Source organism: Mustela nivalis (assembly GCF_964662115.1).
Source record: "Mustela nivalis genome assembly, chromosome: 10".
Classification (NCBI taxonomy): domain Eukaryota; kingdom Metazoa; phylum Chordata; class Mammalia; order Carnivora; family Mustelidae; genus Mustela; species Mustela nivalis.
The window spans coordinates 60,665,024-60,688,030 of NC_139029.1; the positions used below are offsets into that span (position 1 = coordinate 60,665,024).

Genomic DNA, 23,007 nt, shown 5'->3' on the forward strand with positions numbered 1-23,007 from the left:
AACATTAGGGATTTATAGGTCCCGGGGAAATAGAAGGATTGTAATTGGAATGTTAGAGGGACTGAGATGGTCAGATATAGGGATGTTTGAAATTGAGATTATGAAGGGTGGTAACTACTGATATGAAGAGTTCAAATATTTGATCTTGGGAGTGGGTGGCTGTGATAGAAAATGAAGTCTTGTGATAGAGGTAGTCACAGAACTAAGAGCCAATATCTCAAGTTAGCTTTTGTCTCAGTAGGAAATAAGATATCAAAATTCTTTGAGAGAAATGAGGAAGAAAGCAAGCAAACAGATTTACAACTAGATCAGAGAAGATCTTTGGGTGTGATTTACTAGTACAAGGAGCAAAGAGGAAGCAAATAAGGTAGAAGCCTATTACATTTTTGAGGCAGTTATGCTGCCAAAGATTTCATGACCTAATATGAAAAGGCCTTTGTTAAAATAATCTCTGACGTGCTAAATTTGCACAACAGGAAGGGAGCTTCAAAGTTCTATGGCCCTCAAAAGAGCATATATCTCCAATGCTCAGCAATGATGTGGTCTGAGGATAGCAGACAGGAAATAACCTTCCAAGTAGTTGAGTAAAGGACTATAGGATGAAATGGGGAATATAATGCAGGTTGAATAAGAATGTTTTCCAGTGCCATGCACCAGAAACCACTGTGCATTTATCACTCCTCCTTTTCCTATCTGGAGTTGTATTCTAATAGTCCGAGCCTCATTCTCCATTGTGCATTCAATGTAAAGACCTTAAAGAGGACTTACCACCCAGAGATCCTTGGACTTTGGGTTAAAGATAGTACTAAGTGGGATGCTGGATTATCTCCCTTGGGAAGAAGAACATTCTGGAGGAAAGAGGGTTAGACTATGGAAGACCCAACTAACTGCCCATTGAAGTCTGTGCTTTATCCCACAGTGGCATTCCTTTAGTCCTTCCTTTGCACCTAGGTGTGAACATATAAAAATAATAATCATGTTGTTTAAGTAGAAATGCAATGCAAGAACACTTCTAAGCCAAGGATTTTAAGAGCAGAGATGCTCGAATAGCCGGAGGAATGTTGAAAAAGCAAGCCAAAGTTGGTGGCATCACAATTCCAAACTTCAAACTCTATTACAAAGCTGTCCTCATCAAGACAGTATGTACTGGCATTAACACAGACACATAGATCAATGGAACAGAATAGAAAGCCCAGAAATAGACCCTCAACTCTGTGGTCAACTAATCTTTGACAAAGCAGGAAAGAATGTCCAATGGAAAAAAGAGACTCTGCAACAAATGGTGTTGGGAAAATTGGACAGCCACATGGAGAAGAATGAAACTGGACCATTTTCTTACACTACACACAAAAATTGACTCAAAATGGAAGAAGGATCTCAATGTGAGAAAGGAATTCATCAAAATCCTTGAGGACAACACCGGCAGCAACCTCTTCCACCTCAGTCACAGCAACTTCTTCCTAGGAACAACACTAAAGGCAAGGGAAGCAAGGGCAAAAATAAACTACTGGGACTTCATCAGGATCCAAAGCTTCTGCACAGCAAAGGAAACAATTAACAAAACCAAAAGACAACTGACAGAATGGGAGAAGATCTTTGCAAATGACATATCAGATAAAGGACTAGTATTCAAAATCTTTAAAGAACTTATCAAACTCAACACCCAAAGAACAAATAATCCAATCAAGAAATGGGCAGAGGACATGAACAGACATTTCTGCAAAGAAGACATCCAGATGGCCAACAGAAACATGAAAAAGTGCTCCACATCACTTGGCATCAGTGATATACAAATCAAAACCACAATGAGATACCACCTCACACCAGTCATAATGGCGAAAATTAACAAGTCAGGAAATGATAGATGCTGGCAAAGATGCAGAGAAAGGGGAACCCTCCTACACTGTTGGTGGGAATGCAAGCTGGTGCAGCCACTCTGGAAAACAGCATCGAGGTTCCTCAAAAAGTTGAAAATAGAGCTACCTTATGACCCAGCAATTGCACTACTGGGTATTTACCCTAAACATACAAACGTAGTGATCTGAAGGGGCACGTGTACCTGAATGTTTATAGCAGCAATGTCCACAATAGCCAAACTATGGAAAGAACCTAGATGTCCATCAACAGATGAATAGATAAAGAAGAGGTATATATATATATATATATATATATATATATATATATATACAATGGAATACTACATAGCCATCAAAGGAAATGAAATCTTGCCATTTGCGACAATGTGGATGGAAACTAGAGGGTATTATGCTTAATGAAATAAGTCAATCAGAGAAAGATAGTTATCATACGATCTCCCTGATATGAGGAAGTTGAGAGGCAGTGTTGGGGGTTTGGAGGGTAGGAAGGGAATAAATGAAATAAGATGGGATTGGGAGGGAGACTAACCATAAGAGACTCTTATTCTCACAAAACAAACTGAGGGTTGCTGGGGGGAGGGAGGCAGGGAGATGGTGGTTGGGTTATGGACACTGGGGAAGGTATGTGCTATGGTGAGTACGGTGATATGTGTAAACCTGGCAATTCACAGACCTGTACCCCTGGGGCTAATAATACATTATATGTTAATAAAAAAATTAAAAATTAAAAAACAGCAGGGATGCTTATTTGTCTTATGTTTCCTTCTGGCAGGTAGATACAGATGATAAGGTCTTAAGGCAGAGCGACCAGGTGAAAGGAGCTTGGAGAAGAGCTGCCTACTGACCACAAACACCAGCCTTATACTGTAACATGACCAGAAATAAGCTTTATTGTGTTAAGACACTTAAGAAACTCAAGTTTATTCATTATACTAGCTAGCTTTGCTCTTCCTAATACTGACCTTGAGAAAAAAATGCCACTTCTCAGTACAGCAGTTTGTTCATTTTATAAAATTAGGTGGTCAAAGAAAATCTTTAGTGATACTACAATAATTAATCCTGCCTTATTTTGATGGTATATGAACAAACATGTGCTCATACTTATGTCTTCCCATCTTCCATAAATTTATCATTAAGTATACACACAGGATTCAAATGGAATTGCTTATTCTTTTATCCAAGAATGTTCAAAATTGAAACACATTTTCTGCCTTACCTGTGTAGTAGGGCACTGTAGGTTTACCACCACGGAAGGACTGGTACAGCTGAACAAGTTAAAGTAAAACAAAATGGTCTTGTTCCTGTTAAGAAAACAGCATAAAATAATCTTTTTAGTGATGGTGGAAATAGTCTATATCATTTCAGACCCTGTACACCTTTAATATAATGACCTTTAAAATTTGGCTTCATTTTCCCCAAATAGCTACACTATAGTCCATAACTCCCCTTTAAGCTGCCTAACATTCAAAACTTTTTGTAATAATAAAAAATTGAAATAATGAAATTGTCCATCAACAGTAGATTAGTTACAGAATTTTATGTCCACAAGGAAGACTATATTACCATTGAAAATAATATTGAAAAAAATGTTTAACAGATGGGTAAATTCACAATACATTAATTTTAGGAAGCAGGTCACTAAAAAGTATTAAAATATAATTAGATTTTAGTTTTTCAAAAACAGATAAAACATATATAGAAACAAATTAATATATATGAATAGCAGGATAACATGTTCAGTTAATTTTTGTGCCTTTATGGATTTTCTAAAATAAAGGTATCACTTTAGTGAACTAAAAAAAGATAAATAAATTCAGTGAGATGTTCTGTTTGAAATTGTGGGCAGTAGCATAATAATGGGGCAGGGTGATATTCACTATCACTAGCATTGAGTGGAGTAGTAATCTGCCATTTAGCAATCCATGATTCTCTTTTGAATCTCAATTTCATCTGTACAATGGGGGATAATACCAGCCCTACTAACTTCACAGTTGTGTTGGAAGGACATAAGAGAATATGTAGTGAACTCAAGACAAGTGGCTGTCCAACTCCAATATGTATTTCTAAAATTTGAAATCTTTGTTGAAAATCATGATTCCTGACTCTTCCTCAACCCTTGAGAATTCTGGAATTCACATTTTTCCCCCTATTCTCCCCAGTGGATTTATTCTTCTAATTACTTTTATGTAAATTTGAATAGCCAACATATAATATATCATTAATTTCAGATGTAGAGTTCAATAATTTATCAGTTGTAACACCCAGTACTCATCACAACACGTGCCCTCCTTAATGCCCAACACCTAGTTAGCCCATCTCTCACCCCCTTCCCTCCAGCAACCCTCAGTTTGTTTCCTATAGTTTAGAGTCTCTCATAGTTTTTCTCCCTTTGATTACTTCCCATTCAGTTTTTCTTCACTTCCTCTATGATCCTTTATGCTCTTTCTTATATTCCATATATGAATGAAACCATATAATTGTCTTTTCTCTGACTTACTTCACTCAGCCTAACACCCTCCAGTTCCAACCACATCATGTAAATGGTGCTATTCATCCTTTCTGATGGCTGAGTAATATTCCTCTGTGAGTGTGTGTGTGTGTGTGCGCACGTGTGTGTGCATGTATATGTATACACCACATCTTTTTTTATCCAATCATCTGTCAATGGACATTCTCAGCCCTTTCCATAGTTCAGCTATTGTGGACTTCTATAAAATTGGGGTACATGTGCCCCTTCAGATCACTACATTTGTATCTCTGGGGTAAGTACCTAGTAATGCAATTGCTGCGTCTCAGGCAGATCTATTTTTAACTTCTTGAGGAACATCCATACTGTTTTCCAGAGTGGCTGTACGAGCATGCATTCCCACCAACAATGTAAGAGGGTTCCCCTTTCTCCACATCCTTGACAACATTTGTTGTTTCCTGACTTAATTTTAGCCATTCTGAGTGTGACCCAGTATGTGTGAGGTAGTATCTCATTGTGGTTTTGATTTGTTATTCCCTGATGCCAAATCATGTTGAACATTTTTTCATGTGTCTGTTGGCTATTTTTAGGTCTTCTTTGGAGAAATGTCTGTTCAGCCTTCTTCCCATTTCTTGATAGATTATTTGTTCTTTTGGTGTTGAGTTTGATAAGTTCTTTATAAATCTTGGATACTAGCCCTTTATCTGATTTGTCATTTGAAAATTGATTTGCAAATCAATTATTTGATTTGTCATTTACAAATATCTATATTACTTAATATTAATGTAGCATACCACTCTGATTGATTTGCAGATGTTGAACAACTCTTGCAGCCCAGGAATAAATCTCTCTTGGTCTTGGTGACCAGGACCTTTTAATGTACTGTTGGATCCTATGGGCTAGTATCTTGGTGAATATTTTGGCATCCGTGTTCATCAGGGACATGTCTGTAATTCTTTTTGGTGGGGTCTTTGGTTTTGGGATCAGGGTAATACTGACCTCATAGAATTTGGAAGTTGTCTTTCCATTTCTTTTTTTTGAAAAAGCTTCAGAATAATGGGTATTAAGTCTTCTTTAAATGCTTGGTAGAATTCCCCTGGGAAACCATCTGGCCCTGGCCTCTTGTTTGCTGGGAGACTTTTTTATTACTGCTTCAATTTCCTTACTAGTTATGGGTCTGCTCATGTTTTCTCTTTCTTCCTGGTTCAGTTTTGGTAGTTTATACATCTCTAGGAATATACCCATTTCTTTCAGGTTTCCTAGTTTTTTGGTGTATATTTGTTCATAATATGTTCTTATAATTTCTATTTCCTTGGTGTTGGTCATGATTTCTCCTCTTCCATTCATGATTTTATTAATTTGGGCTTTTTTTTTCTTTTTGATAGGTCTGGCTAGAGGTCTATCAATCTTATTAATTCTTTCAAAAAAACAGCTTCTACTGTTCTTCTGTTCTACTGCTCCTTTGATTTTAATTTGATTGATTTCTGTTCCAATCTTTATTATTTCTCATCTCTGGCTAGATTTAGGCCCTATTTGCTGTTCTTTCTCCAGCTTCTTTAGGTGTAAGGTTAGCTTGTGTATTTCATACTTTTCTAATTTCTTGAGAAAGGCTTGTATTGCTATGTACTTCCTCACTTTGGACCACCTTTACAGTATCCCAGTGATTTTGAACACGGTTGTTTTTGTTTGTTTGTTTGTTCTTTAATTTTCATTTGTTTCCATGAATTTTTAAAATTCTTCTTTAATTTCCTGGTTGATCCATGCATTCTTTGATAGGATGTACTTTAACCTCCAAGTATTTGAGTTCCTTCCAAATTTCCTCTTGTGATTGAATTCATGTTTCAAAGCCTTGTGGCTTAAAAATATGCAAGGAATAATCTCAATCTTTCATTACTTGTTGAGACCTGATTTGTGACCCAGGATGTGATCTATTCTGGAGAATGTTCCATGTGCCCTCAGAAAGAATATGTATTCTGTTGCTTTAGGATGGAATGCTCTGTATATATCTGTGAAGTCCATCTGGTCCAGTGTGTCATTCAAAGCCCTTGTTTCCTTGTTAATCTGCTTAGATGATCTGTGGGGTGTTAAAATACCCTACTATTATTGTATTATTATCAATGTGTTTAATTTTGTTATTAATTGGTTGATAGAATTGGCTGCTTACATGTTGGGCACATAAATATTTATAATTATTAGATCTTCTTGTTGGATAGACACTTTAAGTATGATATAGTATCCCTCTTTATCCCTTATGACAGTCTTTGGTTTAAAATCTAGTTTGTCTGACATTAGGATTTCAACCCTAGCTTTCTTTTGATGTCCATTAGCATAATGAATCATTCTCCACTCTCTTTCAGTCTGGAGGGGTCTTCAGGTCTAAAATGAGTCTCCTACAGACAGCATATCAATGGGTTTTGCTTTTTTATTCAGTCAAATACCCTGTGTTTTTTGATTGGAGAATTTAGCCCATTTACATTCAGAGTAACTATTGAAATATATGAATTTAGTGCCATTGTATTACCTGTAAAATCACTGCTTCTGTGTATTGCCTCTGTTTCTTTCTGGTCAATGTTAATTCTGGGCTCTCTCTTCACTTGAGAGGTCCCTTCTAATATTTCTTACAGGGCTGGTTTAACGATCACAAATTCTTTTATTTTCTGTTTGTCCTAGAAGCTCTTTAGCTATCCTTCCATTCTGAATGACAGCCTCGCTGGATAAAGTATTCTTGGCTTTATATTTGTCTCATTTAGTACCCTGAACATGTCATCTCAGCCCTTTCTAGCCTTCCTGATATTTGTGGATAAGTTTTTTGCTGGTGTAATGTTTCTACCCTATTAGGTTAAGGACCTTTTGTCTCAAACTACTTTCAAGATTTTCTCTTTATCTCTGAAATTTGCAAGCCTCACTGTTTTTTGTCAGGGTGCTGATATATATTTATTGATTTTAAGGGAGATTCTCTTTGCCTCCTGGATGTGAATGCCTATATCCTTCCCCAGATTAGAGATGTTCTCTGCTATAATTTGCTCAAAGATACCTACCTTCTACCCTTCTCTTTCTTCTTCCTCTGGAATACCAATAATTATAATCCTGTTTTGCTTTATATTATCACTGATCTCTTGAATCCTGACCTCATGGTCTAGTATTTGGTTATCTCTCTTTTGCTCAGTTTCTTTATTCTCCAAAATTTTATCTTCTATATCACTTATTCTCTCTTCTGCCTTATTTATCCTAGCAGTAAGAGCCTCCATTGTTGATTGCATCTCAGCATTAACCTTTTCAATCTGATTAAGGCTTAATTCTTTTATTTCTCCAGAAAGGGGTTCTCTTATGTCTTCTGTGCTTTTTTAAAGCCCAGCTAGTGTCCTTATAATCATTGTTCTTAATTATAGCTCTGACATTGTTACCAATATCCATATTTATTAAGTCTATTACAGTGATTACTTCTTCTTGTTCTTCTTTTCTGGGAATTTTTCCTTCTGCTCATTTTGTCTAGAGAAGGAACAGATGAACAAGAGAACCAAAAAGAAATAAAAAAAAAATATCAACCATGACCCCAGTAAAATATACACTAGGCAAATCAGAAGAGATTAAAAACCAAAAAAGAAAAGAAAAAAAGGTGGGAATAGAGACTATAATCAAACAGGTAGAACAAGGTGCTACCCGGGTCCTGGATACACTTTTGTCTGTTTGTTAGAAGACACCTGATCCCAAAACTGTAAAGAAAGACAGAAAGAAAGAAAGGAAGAAAAAAAGAAAGAAAGGAAATACACACACACACGCACAAAATTGAATACAGTGAAAAGAAGCCAGAAATGAAGAATATATCTATAAAATGTATATGTAAAAATGAAAATCGAAAAAAGACATAAGGAGTTGAAAAAAGAAGCTAGTTGAAAAGGAAAAACAGAGAAAGGGCTGGCAAGACGTATTCAGGGCACTAAATGAGAAGAACATGCAGCCAAGAATACTTTATCCAGTAAGACTGACATTCAAAATGGATGAAGAGATAAACAGCTTTCAAGACCAGCAAGGTTTAAAGGAGTATGTGACCACCAAGCCAACATTGCAGAAAATATTAAAGGGGGTTCTATAAAAGAGGAAAAATTCTAAGAATATCATTGAACAGAAATATATGGAGGCAATGTATAGAAAGAAAGACTTCACAGGTAACAAGGTGTCAATAAAAATGTATCTCTCAATAATCACTCTCAATGTGAATGGCCTAAATGTGCCCATAAAATGACACAGGGTTTCAGATTGCATAAAATGACAGGACCCATCCATATGTTGTCTACAAGAGACCCCTTTGGAACCAAAGGATACACCCAGACTGAAAGTGAAGGGATGGAGAAGCGTCTTTCATACCAATGGGCCTCAAAAGAAGGCTGGGGTAGTGATTCTCATATCAGGTAAATTAGATTTTAAACTAAAGACTATATTCAGAGATACAGAATGACACTACATCATTCTTAAAGGGTCTATCCACCAAGAAGATCTAACAATTGTAATTATTTATGTCCCCAATATGGAAGCAGCCAACTACATAAGACAACTGTTAATCAAGATAAAGAGCCATATTGAAATGAATAGATTAATAGCAGGGGATCTTAACACACCACTCTCAGTAATAGACAGATCATCAAAGCAGAAAATCAATAAAGAAACAAGAGCATTGAATGACACATTGGACCAGATGGACCTCATAGGTACACACAGAACATTCCACCCTAAAACAACAGAATACTCATTCCTCTCAAGAGAACATGGAACCTTCTCCAGAATAGACCACATACTGGATCACAAATCAGGGCTCAACCGATACCAAAGGATTGAGATTATTCCCTGCATATTCTCAGATCACAGGGCTTTGAAACTGGAGCTCAGCCACAAGGAAAAGTTTGGAAGGAACTCAAATACCTGGAAGCTAAATACCACCTTGCTTAGGAATGCATGGATCAACCAGGAAACCAAGGAAGAACTTAAACAATTCATGGAAACCAATGAGAATGAATAAACTTTGGTCCAAAACCTATGGGATACAGCAAAGGCGGTCCTAGGGGGGAAATACCTAGCCATCCAAGCCTCCCTCAAAAAAAATGAAAATTCCAGAATACACCAGCTGTCTCTATACCTTAAAGAACTGGAGAATCAACAACAAATTAAGCCAACTCCACACACAAGAAGGAAGATAATCAAGATTAGAGCAGAGATCAATGAGATAGAAACTAGAAATACAGTAGAACACATCAATGAAACTAGAAGCTGGTTTTTTGAAAGAATCAATAAGATTGATAAACCATTGGCCAAATTAATCCAAAAGAAAAGAGAGAAGGCCCAAATTAATAAAATTATGAATGAAAAGGGAGAGATCACAACCAACACCAAGGAGATAGAAACAATCATCAGAAGTTATTATCAACAGTTATATGTCAATAAGTTAAGCAACCTAGATGAAATGGATGCATTCCTGGAAAACTATAAACTTCCAAAATTGAACCAGGAAGAAATTGACAACCTGAATAGACCAATATCTAGTAGTGAGATTGAAGCAGTGATCAAAAACCTCCCAAAAAACAAGAGCCCAGGACCTGATGGATTCCTTGGGGAATGCCACCAAATTTTCATAGAAGAAATAACACCTATTCTCCTGAAGGTATTTCAAAAAATTGAAGCAGAAGGAAAATTTCCAGAGTCTTTTTATAAAGCCAGGATTACCCTGATCCCCAAACCAGGCAAAGACCCTACCAAAAAAGGAGAATTTCAGACCAATATCCCTGATGAATATGGATGCTAAGATTCTCAACAAGATCCTAGCTAATAGGATCCAACAGCACATTAAAAAGATTATACACCATGACCAGGTGGGATTTATCCCTGGGTTGCAAGGATGGTTGAACATTTGCAAATCAACCAATGTGATAGAACAAATCAATAAGAGGAGAGAGAAGAACGACATGGTCCTCGCAGTTGATGCATAAAAAGCATTTGACAAAATCCAGCATCCGTTCCTGATTAAAACGCTCCAAAGTATAGGGATAGAGGGAACATTCCTCAATTTCATAAAATCTATCTATGAAAAACCCACAGAAAATATCATCCTCAATGGGAAAAAGCTCACAGCCTTCCCATTGAGATCAGGAACACGACAAGGATGCCCCCTCTCACCACTCTTGTTCAACATAGTATTAGAAGTCCTAGCAACAGCAATCAGACAACAAAGAGAAATAAAGGTATCCAAATTGGCAATGAAGAAGTCAAACTCTCTCTCTTCACAGATGAGATGATACTTTATATGGAAAACCCAAGAGACTGCACCCCCAAACTACTAGAACTCATACAGCAATTCAGTAACGTGGCAGGATACAAAGTCAATGTACAGAAATCAGTTGCTTTCTTATATACTAACAATGAAAAAATAGAAAGGGAAATTAGAGAATGATTCCATTTACTATAGAACCAAGAACCATAAGATACCTGTGAAAGAGGTAAAGGATCTATACTCAAAGAACTACAGAACACTCATGAAGAAATTGAAGAAGACACAGAAAGATGGAAGACCATTCTATGCTCTTGAATCAGAAGAATAAACACTATTAAAATGTCTATACTGCCTAGAGAAACCTATACTTTTAATGCCATTCTGATTAAAATTCCACTGGTATTTTTCAAAGAGCTGGAGTAAATAATCCTAAAATTTGTATGGAATCAGAAGAGACCCGAAATTGCTAAGGAAATTTTGAAAAACAAAAACAAAACTGGCAGCATCACATTGCCTGATTTCTCGCTTTACTACAAAGCTGTGATCACCAAGGCAGCACGGTACTGGCATAAAAACAGACACATAGGCCAGTGAAACAGAGTAAAGAACCCAGATATGTACCCTCAACTCTATGGTCAAATAATCTTTGACAAAACAGGAAAAAATATACAGTGGAAAAAAGACAGTCTCTTCAATAAATGGTGCTGGGAAAATTGGACAGCTCTATGTAGAAGAATGTAACTTGACCATTCTCTTACACCGTACACAAAGATAAACTCAAAATGGATAAAAGACCTCAACATGAGGCAGGAATCCATCAGAATCCTAAAGGAGAACATAGACAGTAACCTCTTCGATATCAGTCACTTCTTTCAAGATATGTCTCCAAAGGCAAAGGAAAGAAAAGCAAAAATGAACTTTTGGGACTTCATCAAGATCAAAAGCTTCTTCACATCAAAGGAAACAGTCAACAAAACAAAGAGGCAATCCATGGAATGGGAGAAGATATTTGCAAATGACAGTACAGACAAAGGCTGATATCCAGGATCTATAAAGAACTTCTCAAACTCAACACACACAAAACAGATAATCATGTCAAGCAATGGGCAGAAGACATGAACAGACACCTCTCCAATGAAGACATCTAAATGGCTAATGCACATGAAAAAATGTTCATCATCATTAGCCATCAGAGAGATTCAAATCAAAACCACATTGAGATACACCTTACACCCAGTTAGAATGGCCAAAATTAGCAAGACAGGAAAAAACAACTGTTGGAAGGGATGTGGAAAAAGGGGAACCCTCTTACACTGTTGGTGGGAATGCAAGTTGGTGCAGCCACTTTGGAGAACCATGTGGAGATTCCTTAAGAAATTAAAAATAGAGCTTCCCTATGACCCTGCAATTGCACTACTGAGTATTTACCCCAAAGATATAGATCTAGTGAAAAGAAGGGCCATCTGTACCCCAATGTTCATAGCAGCAATGGCCGCGGTCACCAAACTGTGGAAAGAACCAAGATGCCTTTCAACAGATAAATGGATAAGGAAGATGTGGTCCATATATAGTACGGAGTATTATGCCTCCATCAGAAAGGATGAATACCCAACTTTTGTAGCAACATGGATGGGACTAGAAGAGATTATGCTGAGTGAAATAAGTCAAGCAGAGAGAGTCAATTATCATATGGTTTCACTTATTTGTGGAGCATTAAGAAATAATAGGAAGGATATGGGGAGATGGAGAGGAGAAGGGAGTTGAGGGAAATTGGAGGCAGAGATGAACCATGAGAGACTATGGACTCTGAAAAACAATCTGAAGGTTTGAAGGGGTGGGGGGTGTGAGGTTGGGGGAGCCTGGTGGTGGGTATTATGGAGGGCGTGTATTGCTGGAGCACTGGGTGTGGTGCATAAACAATGAATTCTTTTACACTGCAAAGAAATTAAAGGAAGGGAAAAACAGAAAATCAAAAGAAAAAGAAAATTTTAAATTAAAAGATTAAGGAACTATAAGAAAAAAACCCCTCAAATTCTATATATATTTTCCCCTACTGCAGGAGCTTTTCATTCTGTGTGATCCATAAACTTTGTATTCGCCTGATATTTCTGCTGATCTTCCATGGAGGAGCCTGCTGTGCTGATTCTCAGGTGTCTTTTCCTGGGCAGACTTACACCATCCCCTGCCAGGGGGCTGGGCTCAGTATAAGTTGCTCTGGGTTGCTCTAAGTGGCTTTTGTTCCCTGAAGGCTTTTCATGCCATTTTAGATTGGGGAAAAAAAAATGGTGGCAACCCTATCTCCAGAGCTCCTGGGCTGAATGGTTGTGGCCCCCACTCTTCAGTGTACTCTCAGGGAAAAGCAGGTAATCACTTTTCTGTACATCAAACTCCACAGACTCTTGCAGTGCCCACAGACTCCTGCAGTGTACCAGTCCTCCCAGGACTGGTCTCCCACCTAGTTGAGAGGCAACTCTGGGGCTTGCTAATGATAGCTGGTTTCCTGCTCCAATGCTTGGGAACTCTGCTGCACTCAGGCACCCCCATTCTTTCTGTGACCCTGGGGATCCTGAGACCACACTGTCCTACCTATCTTTCTGCCCCACTTCACCGCCTGAACACCTTTTAGGCAGAGATGTCACTCACCTGAGAAGACTTCCAAAAGTTCCGATTTTATGCTCTGCTGCTATATCACTTTCCAGTTGTCAGTTTACAGAGGCTCCCTCTCCCTACAGTTTTTCTTCCAATATGACGGTTAAGATTAACTTCACACCTCCATACTTCTCTTTGCAGAAAGTGGCGATTTTCTATTTGTAGAATTGCAGCCATTCTTTTCTTAGATCTCAGGTTGAGTTTTCAGGCATACAGAATGATTTGATAGATATCTAGCTGAATTCAAGGGAGCAGATGAAACAAGGGCCCTATTGTTCTGCCATCTTCCCTCCACTTCCTTCCCAGATTTAGATACTAGTGGTTTATAAACCATACCTTGAGAAACACAGCCCTAAACATTCAAGCATTTGTTAAGTCCCCATTAATTAATGTAACTGCATACACAGCAGAATGTATAATAGATTGTTGACTCAGAATTGCCAAGTAGGATCCAAATGTAAAAATAAAGAAAGCTCTCCACAATAAATATTGGCTAGATTCTTGCATCATTTCTACCTTCTTCCTCCCCTAGAATGGGTGAATTTTTTCCCAATTCCAAATTGCAGAGAGCTCTGAGAGAACCTCTCATAAAAACTGAAGGTACCTATAGGAAGGGCAGACCAGCATCTCATTTTCAATTGTACATCTCTTCTGTGGCCGACTTACTTTGTGCCCATGTTAGAAGTGAGAAATGAAACCCGAAGAGACCACAGAGGGTTAGAAAAGCCAATGGCACAGAAAGAGGGCAGCCCTGAAGTAGCCTCTTACGGAAGGATGTAGAATCAAGCAAATGGGTTTGTACTTCCCTGGTGATACCTCATCTGACACCAAGAGACAGAAGGTGCATCACCAGAGATGGAGCTGAAGGGGTTTGGGGGGTGACAAGCCAGAGTTGATCTCTCAAATTGAAGTACTATTTAGTAAGGAGTTTCCCCCCGAGAATCCCCATGAGAGAGCCAACTTTTAGATGCTTACTCCAAAGAAGGTGTTGATGTCTATTTAATCATGTCTTCACTGTAGTAGCAACAGCCACATGGGACTAGAGCCATGGCCAGACACTCCTGCTCCTTCCGTCCCTCATAACACAATGAAAGAGCCAGAACCAAAAGAGAAGGAAGAGAAGGGAAACAGCAGACCAGGCCCTCTCTTCCTCTCTCAGTTCCCTTTCAGAGTTCAAACTTGAGCTGGGGGATTGGAAGAAGAGAGAGTCAAAGTTTATACAGGGTGACACTAAACTCTAACAACAGAAAGGGTCTGGAAAAATACAGAATCTACCAGAGACCTTGAAGTAAGAAGACAGACTTGAAAGAACTTTGTTCAAGGCAAGGATAGGGGAAAAATAAACCCATTTCATGTTTATAATTCTATCAAGTTCAGAGACTCAAGAATATTGCCATCATCTTACACATAGTATGCACATAGGTACTTCATGATTCCACAAGAGCCAACTTTGCTCTTTCACCAAACAGCCCTATCATCCACACAGTCTTGTGGTACATGTGATTTGAATTTGCATCTATGCAAATGAATAAATTATTGCATGTCATGCATTATTGGAGTTCCTTGGGAGTAATTAAAACTGTGAATGGTAAATCACTAAGTGTCAAGAGTCCCCTATAGGTAAAATTGATTTACAAATGGCAAAATGCTACAAAAGCTCAAGTTATTCACCAGATTATGCTATTGTCAAGGGTAAGGTTTATACCTCTTTCACCTTTATATCCCACTTTTCCAACACTTATCCTAGTACTTGGCCCATTCTAGATATTTATTAAGTGTTGCTGAATGAATGAGAATAACTCCAGAGTAAAATGTTGTTTCATCTTAGAAACCTCCTTAGAGGGGCGCCTAGGTGGCTCAGTGGTTTAAAGCCTCTGCCTTAGGCTCGGGTCATGATCCCGGGGTCCTGGGATCGAGCCCCGCATCGGGCTCTCTGCTCAGCAGTGAGCCTGCTTCCTCCTCTCTCTCTGCCTGTCTCTCTACCTACTTGTGTTGTGATCTCTGTCTGTTAAATAAATAAAATCTTAAAAAAAAAAAAGAAAGAAAGAAAGAAAGAAAGAAAGAAAGAAAGAAAGAAAGAAAGAAAGAAAGAAACCTCCTTAGATTCCCAGGACAAATCTACATTCAACCCTGGTCTGATATCTTTAAACATTAGTGAACCTCATGGGGTGCCCCTGACTCTTGATTTCAGTTCAGTGTCATGATCTCAGGGTTCTGGGACAAAACCCCACATTGAGTTCTGTGCTCTTTCTTTGCAATTCCCCCACCCATGTACTCTTTTTCTAAAATAAATCTTAGAAAACAAAAACAAACTTCAATGAACCTCATATTCCTCAGGTACAGCCTTGGGGATGGTGGTTGCAACTGAGCAATGCCATGGGAGTGAATGAGGGAGTAACTAACAAACTGTATTTCCATCAAGAAAAAACAAAGTAAAATCAACTGCAAACTACTAGTTTAAAATGATGTACCATGCACTTAAGCCTTCTCTCCTCTTTCCTGAGACTCACAGAAATAAAAGAATGGAAGTACAAAAAGGAATAAACCTCACCACACCAGCTGAAAGTGGGAAAGACAGGATCTGTTCACAACTGTATGAGAGCTCCACAATTTCTGGAAGATGGAAAGCATATGAGAGTATGTTGAGTGATGAATGCACCACAGAGGGGAAGGGAAAGGGTGAAATACAACTTCCCTGTTAGAAATCACAAGATGCTGGATTCGGAGATGAAAATGAAAAATGTGGCTGATCACCAAAGTACAGAGCTATAGTACAAACCAGCATCTCTCTGTTTTTCCCGTATCTCGGCACTTAGAATTCCAGCATCCAAGAAAAACATGCAAAATTGAGGCCTCCATTATGGAATGAACCTTCTGGGGTTAGCAAAGGCTTTTATGGAATTTGGTGTCCCAGCCTACATGCCTTCATATTCTGGCATTTTCCCAAGCACATGCCTGACAGCCAGCTTCCCATGAGCTCATGCTGCAGTGACATACAACAGCAAACATGGCTTCATTACCTTCTACAGGGCAGAGGTCTCACATGGAAAGCTGACTTACTAACATAGCTGTGGGACCAATTCACACAGGTGACTTATTTTTTTTAAAAAATAATAATGGGTAATCAAGTAGAATCAGAAATGTAAGGAGGAATCAGAATATGAAAGAGAAAGACTAAATTAAAAAAAAAAAACTAAAACTGATGCTGAATGAAACAAAATAATTTAGTCCATAGTATGGACCTTGAAAGAAAATCCAGTATTTTCAAGGTAATTCAAGCAGGCTGTCCATAAAATAAAAATATTATAACATTACAAAGGAATAGAGGATAAAGCCTTTAAAGATGAAAAAAATGAGGAGAATGGAAGAGTAAGAAGACCCTAAGCTCCCCACATCCCATGGATACAAGAGAACACCCCCATAAATATAAATAATCCAGAAAATGACCAAAAGATTGGCAGAATAGATTCTCCAAAGCTAAATGTAAAGAAGAGGTCACCCTGAAGGGGGTAGGAAGAACAGAGATACAGAGAGGAGTTAAACAGACCCACAGGACTGTCCCCAGAGGGACAATGCAAGTAAACCAGGTATCCCAGGCATAGAGAATCTGCATGGAGAAGATAAACCACCACAGCATTTGACTTTGAAAACCAGACAGAATGAGTTTTGTGAGTTTTTACAGTCACTGGGGCTTAATACCTGGAACTGTAAAAGTCATCAGGGTGGACTCTGGAAGAGCTGGGAGAGCCTGGAAGACAGGAGGAAACGGACTCCCCACCCTTAAAAAGATAGCACAACAAATAGTCCCACTAAGGTATAGTATAGAAGCAGCAGTTTGAAAAACACTTGGGATACACAGGATGGAGATTTGTTTACTAATCTGGGAGTGAAGGCTGGAAGGGCAGGGATTTGGGGGGATTTCACCAAGAACAAAAGAGGACAGGTGTCATTCCTCCCCTTACAATGCCCCTCAGCTTAGACACAGGGACAACTGTGATGTACCATGTACTTAAGCCTTCTCTAATGTGTCTAACCAACATAGTGCCAACACTTGATATCCTCGCTTGCTAACACTGTACCCTGCCCTCACAGTCTCCAGCAGACATGCCTCTCCACAGCCAAGCCTTTATTCTAGGGCCACTCCCAAGCAGACCTGTGCAAAGCTTCCTGACACTGTGCACCTCACCCCTGTGTTCCCCTGTGGACTTGCCCCCTCCAATACAACCATGGAGAGACCATTCAAAGTTCTCTCATGAGGCTGGCAATGTGCAAGCAGCCCTGAGAGATGCCAGCACAACTTCAAAGTGACTCCTGCCCAGGTGAAAGGGGGTGATAACCACACATACCAGACTGAATTTGGCCACAAAGTTAGGATGGGCAGACATCTGGCCTGACTACTGGCCCTTCTCACCAACAAAAGCTTCTCAAGGGACAGCAGAGAGGAGAGAACCTTACAGTTCGGTGCTATAGCATCTCTGGCAAACATTTAGTCTGACTCAACTCAAGTGCAAGATGGCTGCAGACTAGTCCACTAACACAGGGCACAACACTGCCCACAAGGAGAGAGCCATTGCAGATAACTGGACTAAAGGCAAATACAGCTCAGCCACCACAGCAGGGCACACCCAAAACACAGAGACATTCCTAAAGTGCCAGGTTCTGGTAAATGGAGAACATTCCAGGACAGGGCACTGCAGGACCTCCCCTTTATAAAGCCATTACTTTCAAGAGCAGGAAATACAGCTGACTCTCCTAACACATAAAAATAGACACAGAGTTCCACAAATTAAGGAGACAGACGAACTCGTTCCAAATAAAAGAAAAGGACAAAATTATAGTTACAGCACTAAATGTAATGAAATAATATATATATACCTTCTCTTAAATAGAGAATTTAAAATAATGGACACAAAAATACTCAGTGGACTTGAGAAAAGAGTGGAGGAATTCAATGAGACCCTCAACAAAGAGACAGAAAACAAAAACAAACCAGAGATGAAGAAATAACAAAAATTAAAAAAAAAAAAAACTAAATGGAATAAATAGTGGACTAGAGGAGATGGAGAAAAAAAATTAATGATCTGGAGGACAGACTAATAGAGAGGAATCAACCTGAACAGGTGAGAGAAAACGATAATACAAAATGAAAAAGGACTTAGGGACCTCAGTGACACCATCCAGTGTATCCACATTTGCATTATACAGATCCTAGAAAGAGAACAGAGAAAAAAGGGAGCTAGAAAATTTATCTGAAGAAATAATAGGTGAAAACTCAAATCTGGGGAAAGGAGACAGAAATCTAGATTCAAAACTCCCAGAGAACTCCCATCAACATCAATCCAGGAAGGTCCTCACCAAGATATATAGTAATTAAAATGGCAAAAAGTAGTGGTAGAGAATTTTAAAAGCAGCAAAAGAAAACAGGTGCATACAAGGAAAATCCCATAAGGCCATCAGCTGATTTTTCAGCAGAAATTTTGTAAGCCTGAAGAGGCTGGCATGATGTATTCAAAATACTGAAGAAAAAAACCTGCAACTAAGAATGCTCTATCCAGCAAGGCAATCAGACAGAATAGAAAGAAAAAAGGAATTTCCCAGACAAACAAAAATTAAAGGAACTCATGACCACTACACCAGCCCTACAAAAAAGACTCTTTTGAATGGATAGGGAAAACCATAAGCAATGCCATTTACTGGACACTTTCCTACACCATACACAAAAATAAAAATGGATTGAAGACCTAAATGTGAGATAGGAAACCAGCAAAATCCTCTTTGATGATAACCTCTTTGACATCAGTTGTAGCAGCTTCTTACTAAACCTGTCACGGGAGGCACAGAAAATAGAAGCAAAAATGAACTATTGGGACTTTATCAAGATAAAAATCTTCTGCACAGCAAAGGAAACAATCAACAAAACTATAAGGCATCAATGAAATGGAGGAAGATATTAGCAAATGACACATCTGATAAACTGTTGGTATCTAAAATCTAAAAAGAACTTATCAAACTCAACACTCAGAAAACAAATAATCCAGTTAAAAAATGGGCTGAAGACATGATCAGACATTTTTCCGAAAAAGACTTCCAGATGGCCAACAGGCACATGAAAAGTTGCTCAGTATCATTGCTCATCAGAAAAATGCAAATAAAACTACAGTGAGATATCACCACATTCCTGTCAAAATGGCTAAAAATAACAACACAGGAAACAACAAATGTTGGCAAAGATGTGGAGAAAGGGAAACACTCTTACACCGTTGGTAGGAATGCACACTGGTGGAGCCACTCTGGAAAACAGTATGGAGGCTCCTCAGAAAGTTAAAAATAGAACTAGTCTATGTCCCAGCAATGGTACCACTAGGTATTCACCCAAAAAATAGAAAAATACTCATTTGAAGGGATACATGCATCGCGATGTTTATAGCAGCACTATCAACTATAGTCCAATTGTAGAAAGAGCCCAAATGCTCCTCAACTGATTAATGGATAAAGAATATTTGGGGTGTGTGTACATACACACACACACACACACACACACACACACACATATACACACACAGGAATATTACTCAGCCATTAAAAAGAATGAAATCTTGCCATTTGAAACAAAGTAGATGAAACTAGAGTATTATGCTAAGTGAAATAAATCAGTAAGAGAAAGAAAAATACTGTATGAGTTCAGTCCTATGTGGAATTTAAGAAACAAAACATAAATAGAAAGGGGAAAAAGAGAGGTAACCCATAAAACCAACTCTTAACTATAGAGAACAAACTGAGGGTTGCTGGAGAGGAGATGGGTGGGGGGATGGGTTAAATGGGCACTGGTTGTGAGCAGCATTGGGTATTATAGAAAGTGATGAATCACTGAACTACACCTGAAATTAACATTACATTGTATGTTAACCAACTGATATTTAAATAAAAATGTGAAACAAAAAAAAAAAAAGAAAAGAAAAGAAATTAATCCAGGAAGTCCAAGGTATGAATAACAGAATTCCAAAGAGACAACCAATAAAATGGAAAGAATGAAAACAGCAAAGAAATAACTGAAGAAAATTTTCCAGGGCTAATAAGAATCCTAGTTTTCCAGAATTGACAGACTCAGGACTGAAAAAAAGAACTTAAGAAGAGAAAAAGTTCTATGTCACATTGTGAGATTTCAAAACACTAAGGAAAAAGAAATGATTTTAAATGTCTTTTCCAAAAGGAAAAATGTCACCACAAAGTATGTGAATCAGACTGGTATTAGCCATACTGGACTTCAAAAACACTGAAAAAAATGTCTTCAAATCTCTGACAAAAATTGTCTTTCAAAGGAGAAGTGAGTTGGGGGAAATTGAAGGCAGAGACAAACCATGAGACACTGTGGACTCTGAGAAACAAACTGAGGATTTTGGAGGGGAGGGAGGTGGGGGGTTGGGTGAGCCTGGTCGTGGGTATTAAAGGGCAGGTATTGCATGGAGCACTGGGTGTGGTGCATAAACCATGAATGCTGGAACACTGGAAAGAAATAAAATAAAATAAAATAAAATAAAATAAAATAAAATAAAATAAAATAAGTACAAATCTTTCAGTAGGCCATCAATTAACTATAAAGAGAGAAAAGTATTTCTAGGGACTCGGGAAATATACTTCCTGTGCTTTCTTTTCCTAGGAATATCGAGAATGTTCTCCATCAAAACAAGGGTGTCAGCAAGGAATATGAATTCGCAAACAGGAAACAATACCTGGGACATGTACATACTTTAACAAGTGTCTGTGGTTTATCTGAAATTAAAATTTTAGTGGGCATTCTGTGTTTTTGTTCACTAAATCTGGCAACTCTAGAATCAGGATCCAATCTAATGGGGTAGACAGGTCCCAAAATTAAAGTTATGCAGTAGATCTAAAATTTACCAGGTCCTGAGTGAAACAAAAGGACAGAGGTTCTCCAGGGTTGTCTTCAGAAAAAAAAAAAAAAAGGGCCTCTGAAAAATGGGGTGATTGGGTAGCAAAACTTGTGGTCCTGATAAAGGTTGTTCATTAAAAACTTCACATAATACCTTCTAGTTCCACCCATGTTATTTGCAAATGGCAAGATTTCATTCCTTTTTAATGGCTAATATTCCATTATGTTTATATGCCACAAAACAAGTGAACACATGAATACAACAAAAGAGCAACAGACTCATAAATATAGAGAATAAACTGGTGGTTGCCAGAGGGATAGGAGCAGAGAGATAGGCAAAATAGGCAGATGAGGATTAAAAGGTATATACTTCCAGTTATAAAATAAATAGGTCACAGGGATGAGAAGCACAGCATAGGGAACAGAGTCAATAATACTGTAATGACTTTCTCTGAGGACAGATGGTAACTACCCTTGACATGGTGAGCGTATGGAAATGTATACAGTTGTTGAATCACTACGTTGCACACCCGAAACAGTATGTCTACATTTTTACATATAATTACATATTATATTGCATAAAAGGTAACAGTATAAGTCAACTATAGGCCAGTTAAAAAATTTTTAAGGAAAAAAACTTGTTGGCAAACAAAATATAATTAAGAATGTTAATATCCTATGTTAAAGCAAACTAAATGTGGGATGATACTAAGCCACTAATAAAGCAAAAGATCTGACTTTGATATGGCCTGGTATTGAATAAAGTTTACAGAGTTATAACACAAAGTCTTTTGCTTCCAACTTCTAAAATCAACCAACCAGTGGAATAAGAAAGGTCCTGTTAAAGTTGTGGAACTGAACATCATAACAAATTTGATTACATAAAAGATAAATACAGAAAGTGGAAGGGGAAGGGAGAGAAGGGTAGCAGGATAATATCCTCCTTTTATATAAAGAGGAATCAAAACACTGACAAAAGTTAATGGAACAAGAAATAGAGGTGTTAGTACACTATTTAACGTCACAGAAGCAACCATATGAAAATCTAAAGGTAATAATCTAACTGCAAACAAGGGAGGACGAAGGGATCAGGTGAAGATCCTGAGTTAAATCTTCATTTTTCATAGCAGGCTGGCAATGAATACTTTTTTTAAATGCATATTTCTAACATTAATAAAGCACAGAACAAAAGAATAAGCATATTACTTAAAGTTATGCAAAAAACCACCAGAAAACTAAGGCCAGTGTTACAGACTGAATGCCTGTGTCTAGCCACAAACTCATATGCTGAAATCCTAACCCCCAATGTGATAATCCTAGGAGGTAGAATTTTTGGGAGGTGAATGGGTCATGTGGGTGGAGCTCCCATGAACAGGATTAATGCTCTTAGACTCTAGAGAGCTCTCGAGCCCCTTCCTCCATTTGAAGATACAGAGTGAGGACTTCTGTCTGCACCTTGGGGAACAGGCCCTCACCAAGAGCCTGACCACACTGGCACCCTGATCTTGGACTTCCAGTCCCCAGAAATGTAAGGAATGAATTTCTGTCATTCACAAGCCACCCAGTCTATCGTATTTTGTTATAGCAGCCTGAATTCACTAAGTGAACCAGAGAAAGAAGAGAGGGTCTCTGGATTGAAATTGTCAGTAAGGAGTCATAGGACAGAAAACCATTGCTTTTATTGCCTTTATAAGCTTTTCAGTAATATTCAGTTTATCTTTACATGTATATATTATACCTGTTATATCAATATAGATTTTTTAAATTAAATCAAGTAATATATCTGGGCTTGTAGTGTGTTCCAACAAATTGGTGAGAATTTCTTGCTATTTTAGGAGAGGTTCTACAATAAACTGAAGACAAG

General features: G+C 38.2%; 1 protein-coding gene across 5 annotated transcripts in view; it reads right to left on the bottom strand.

Annotated features, from left to right (window-relative positions):
- Positions 1-23,007, bottom strand: part of SLC44A5 (solute carrier family 44 member 5) — a 395,909-nt gene that overhangs the window by 69,308 nt on the left and 303,594 nt on the right. For all 5 annotated transcript variants that reach the window (XM_082686570.1, XM_082686574.1, XM_082686573.1 and 2 more), the window contains one exon: positions 3,094-3,178. In XM_082686570.1, coding sequence (XP_082542696.1) covers positions 3,094-3,178 — 85 coding nt within the window. The remainder of the gene's footprint in view (positions 1-3,093; positions 3,179-23,007) is intronic.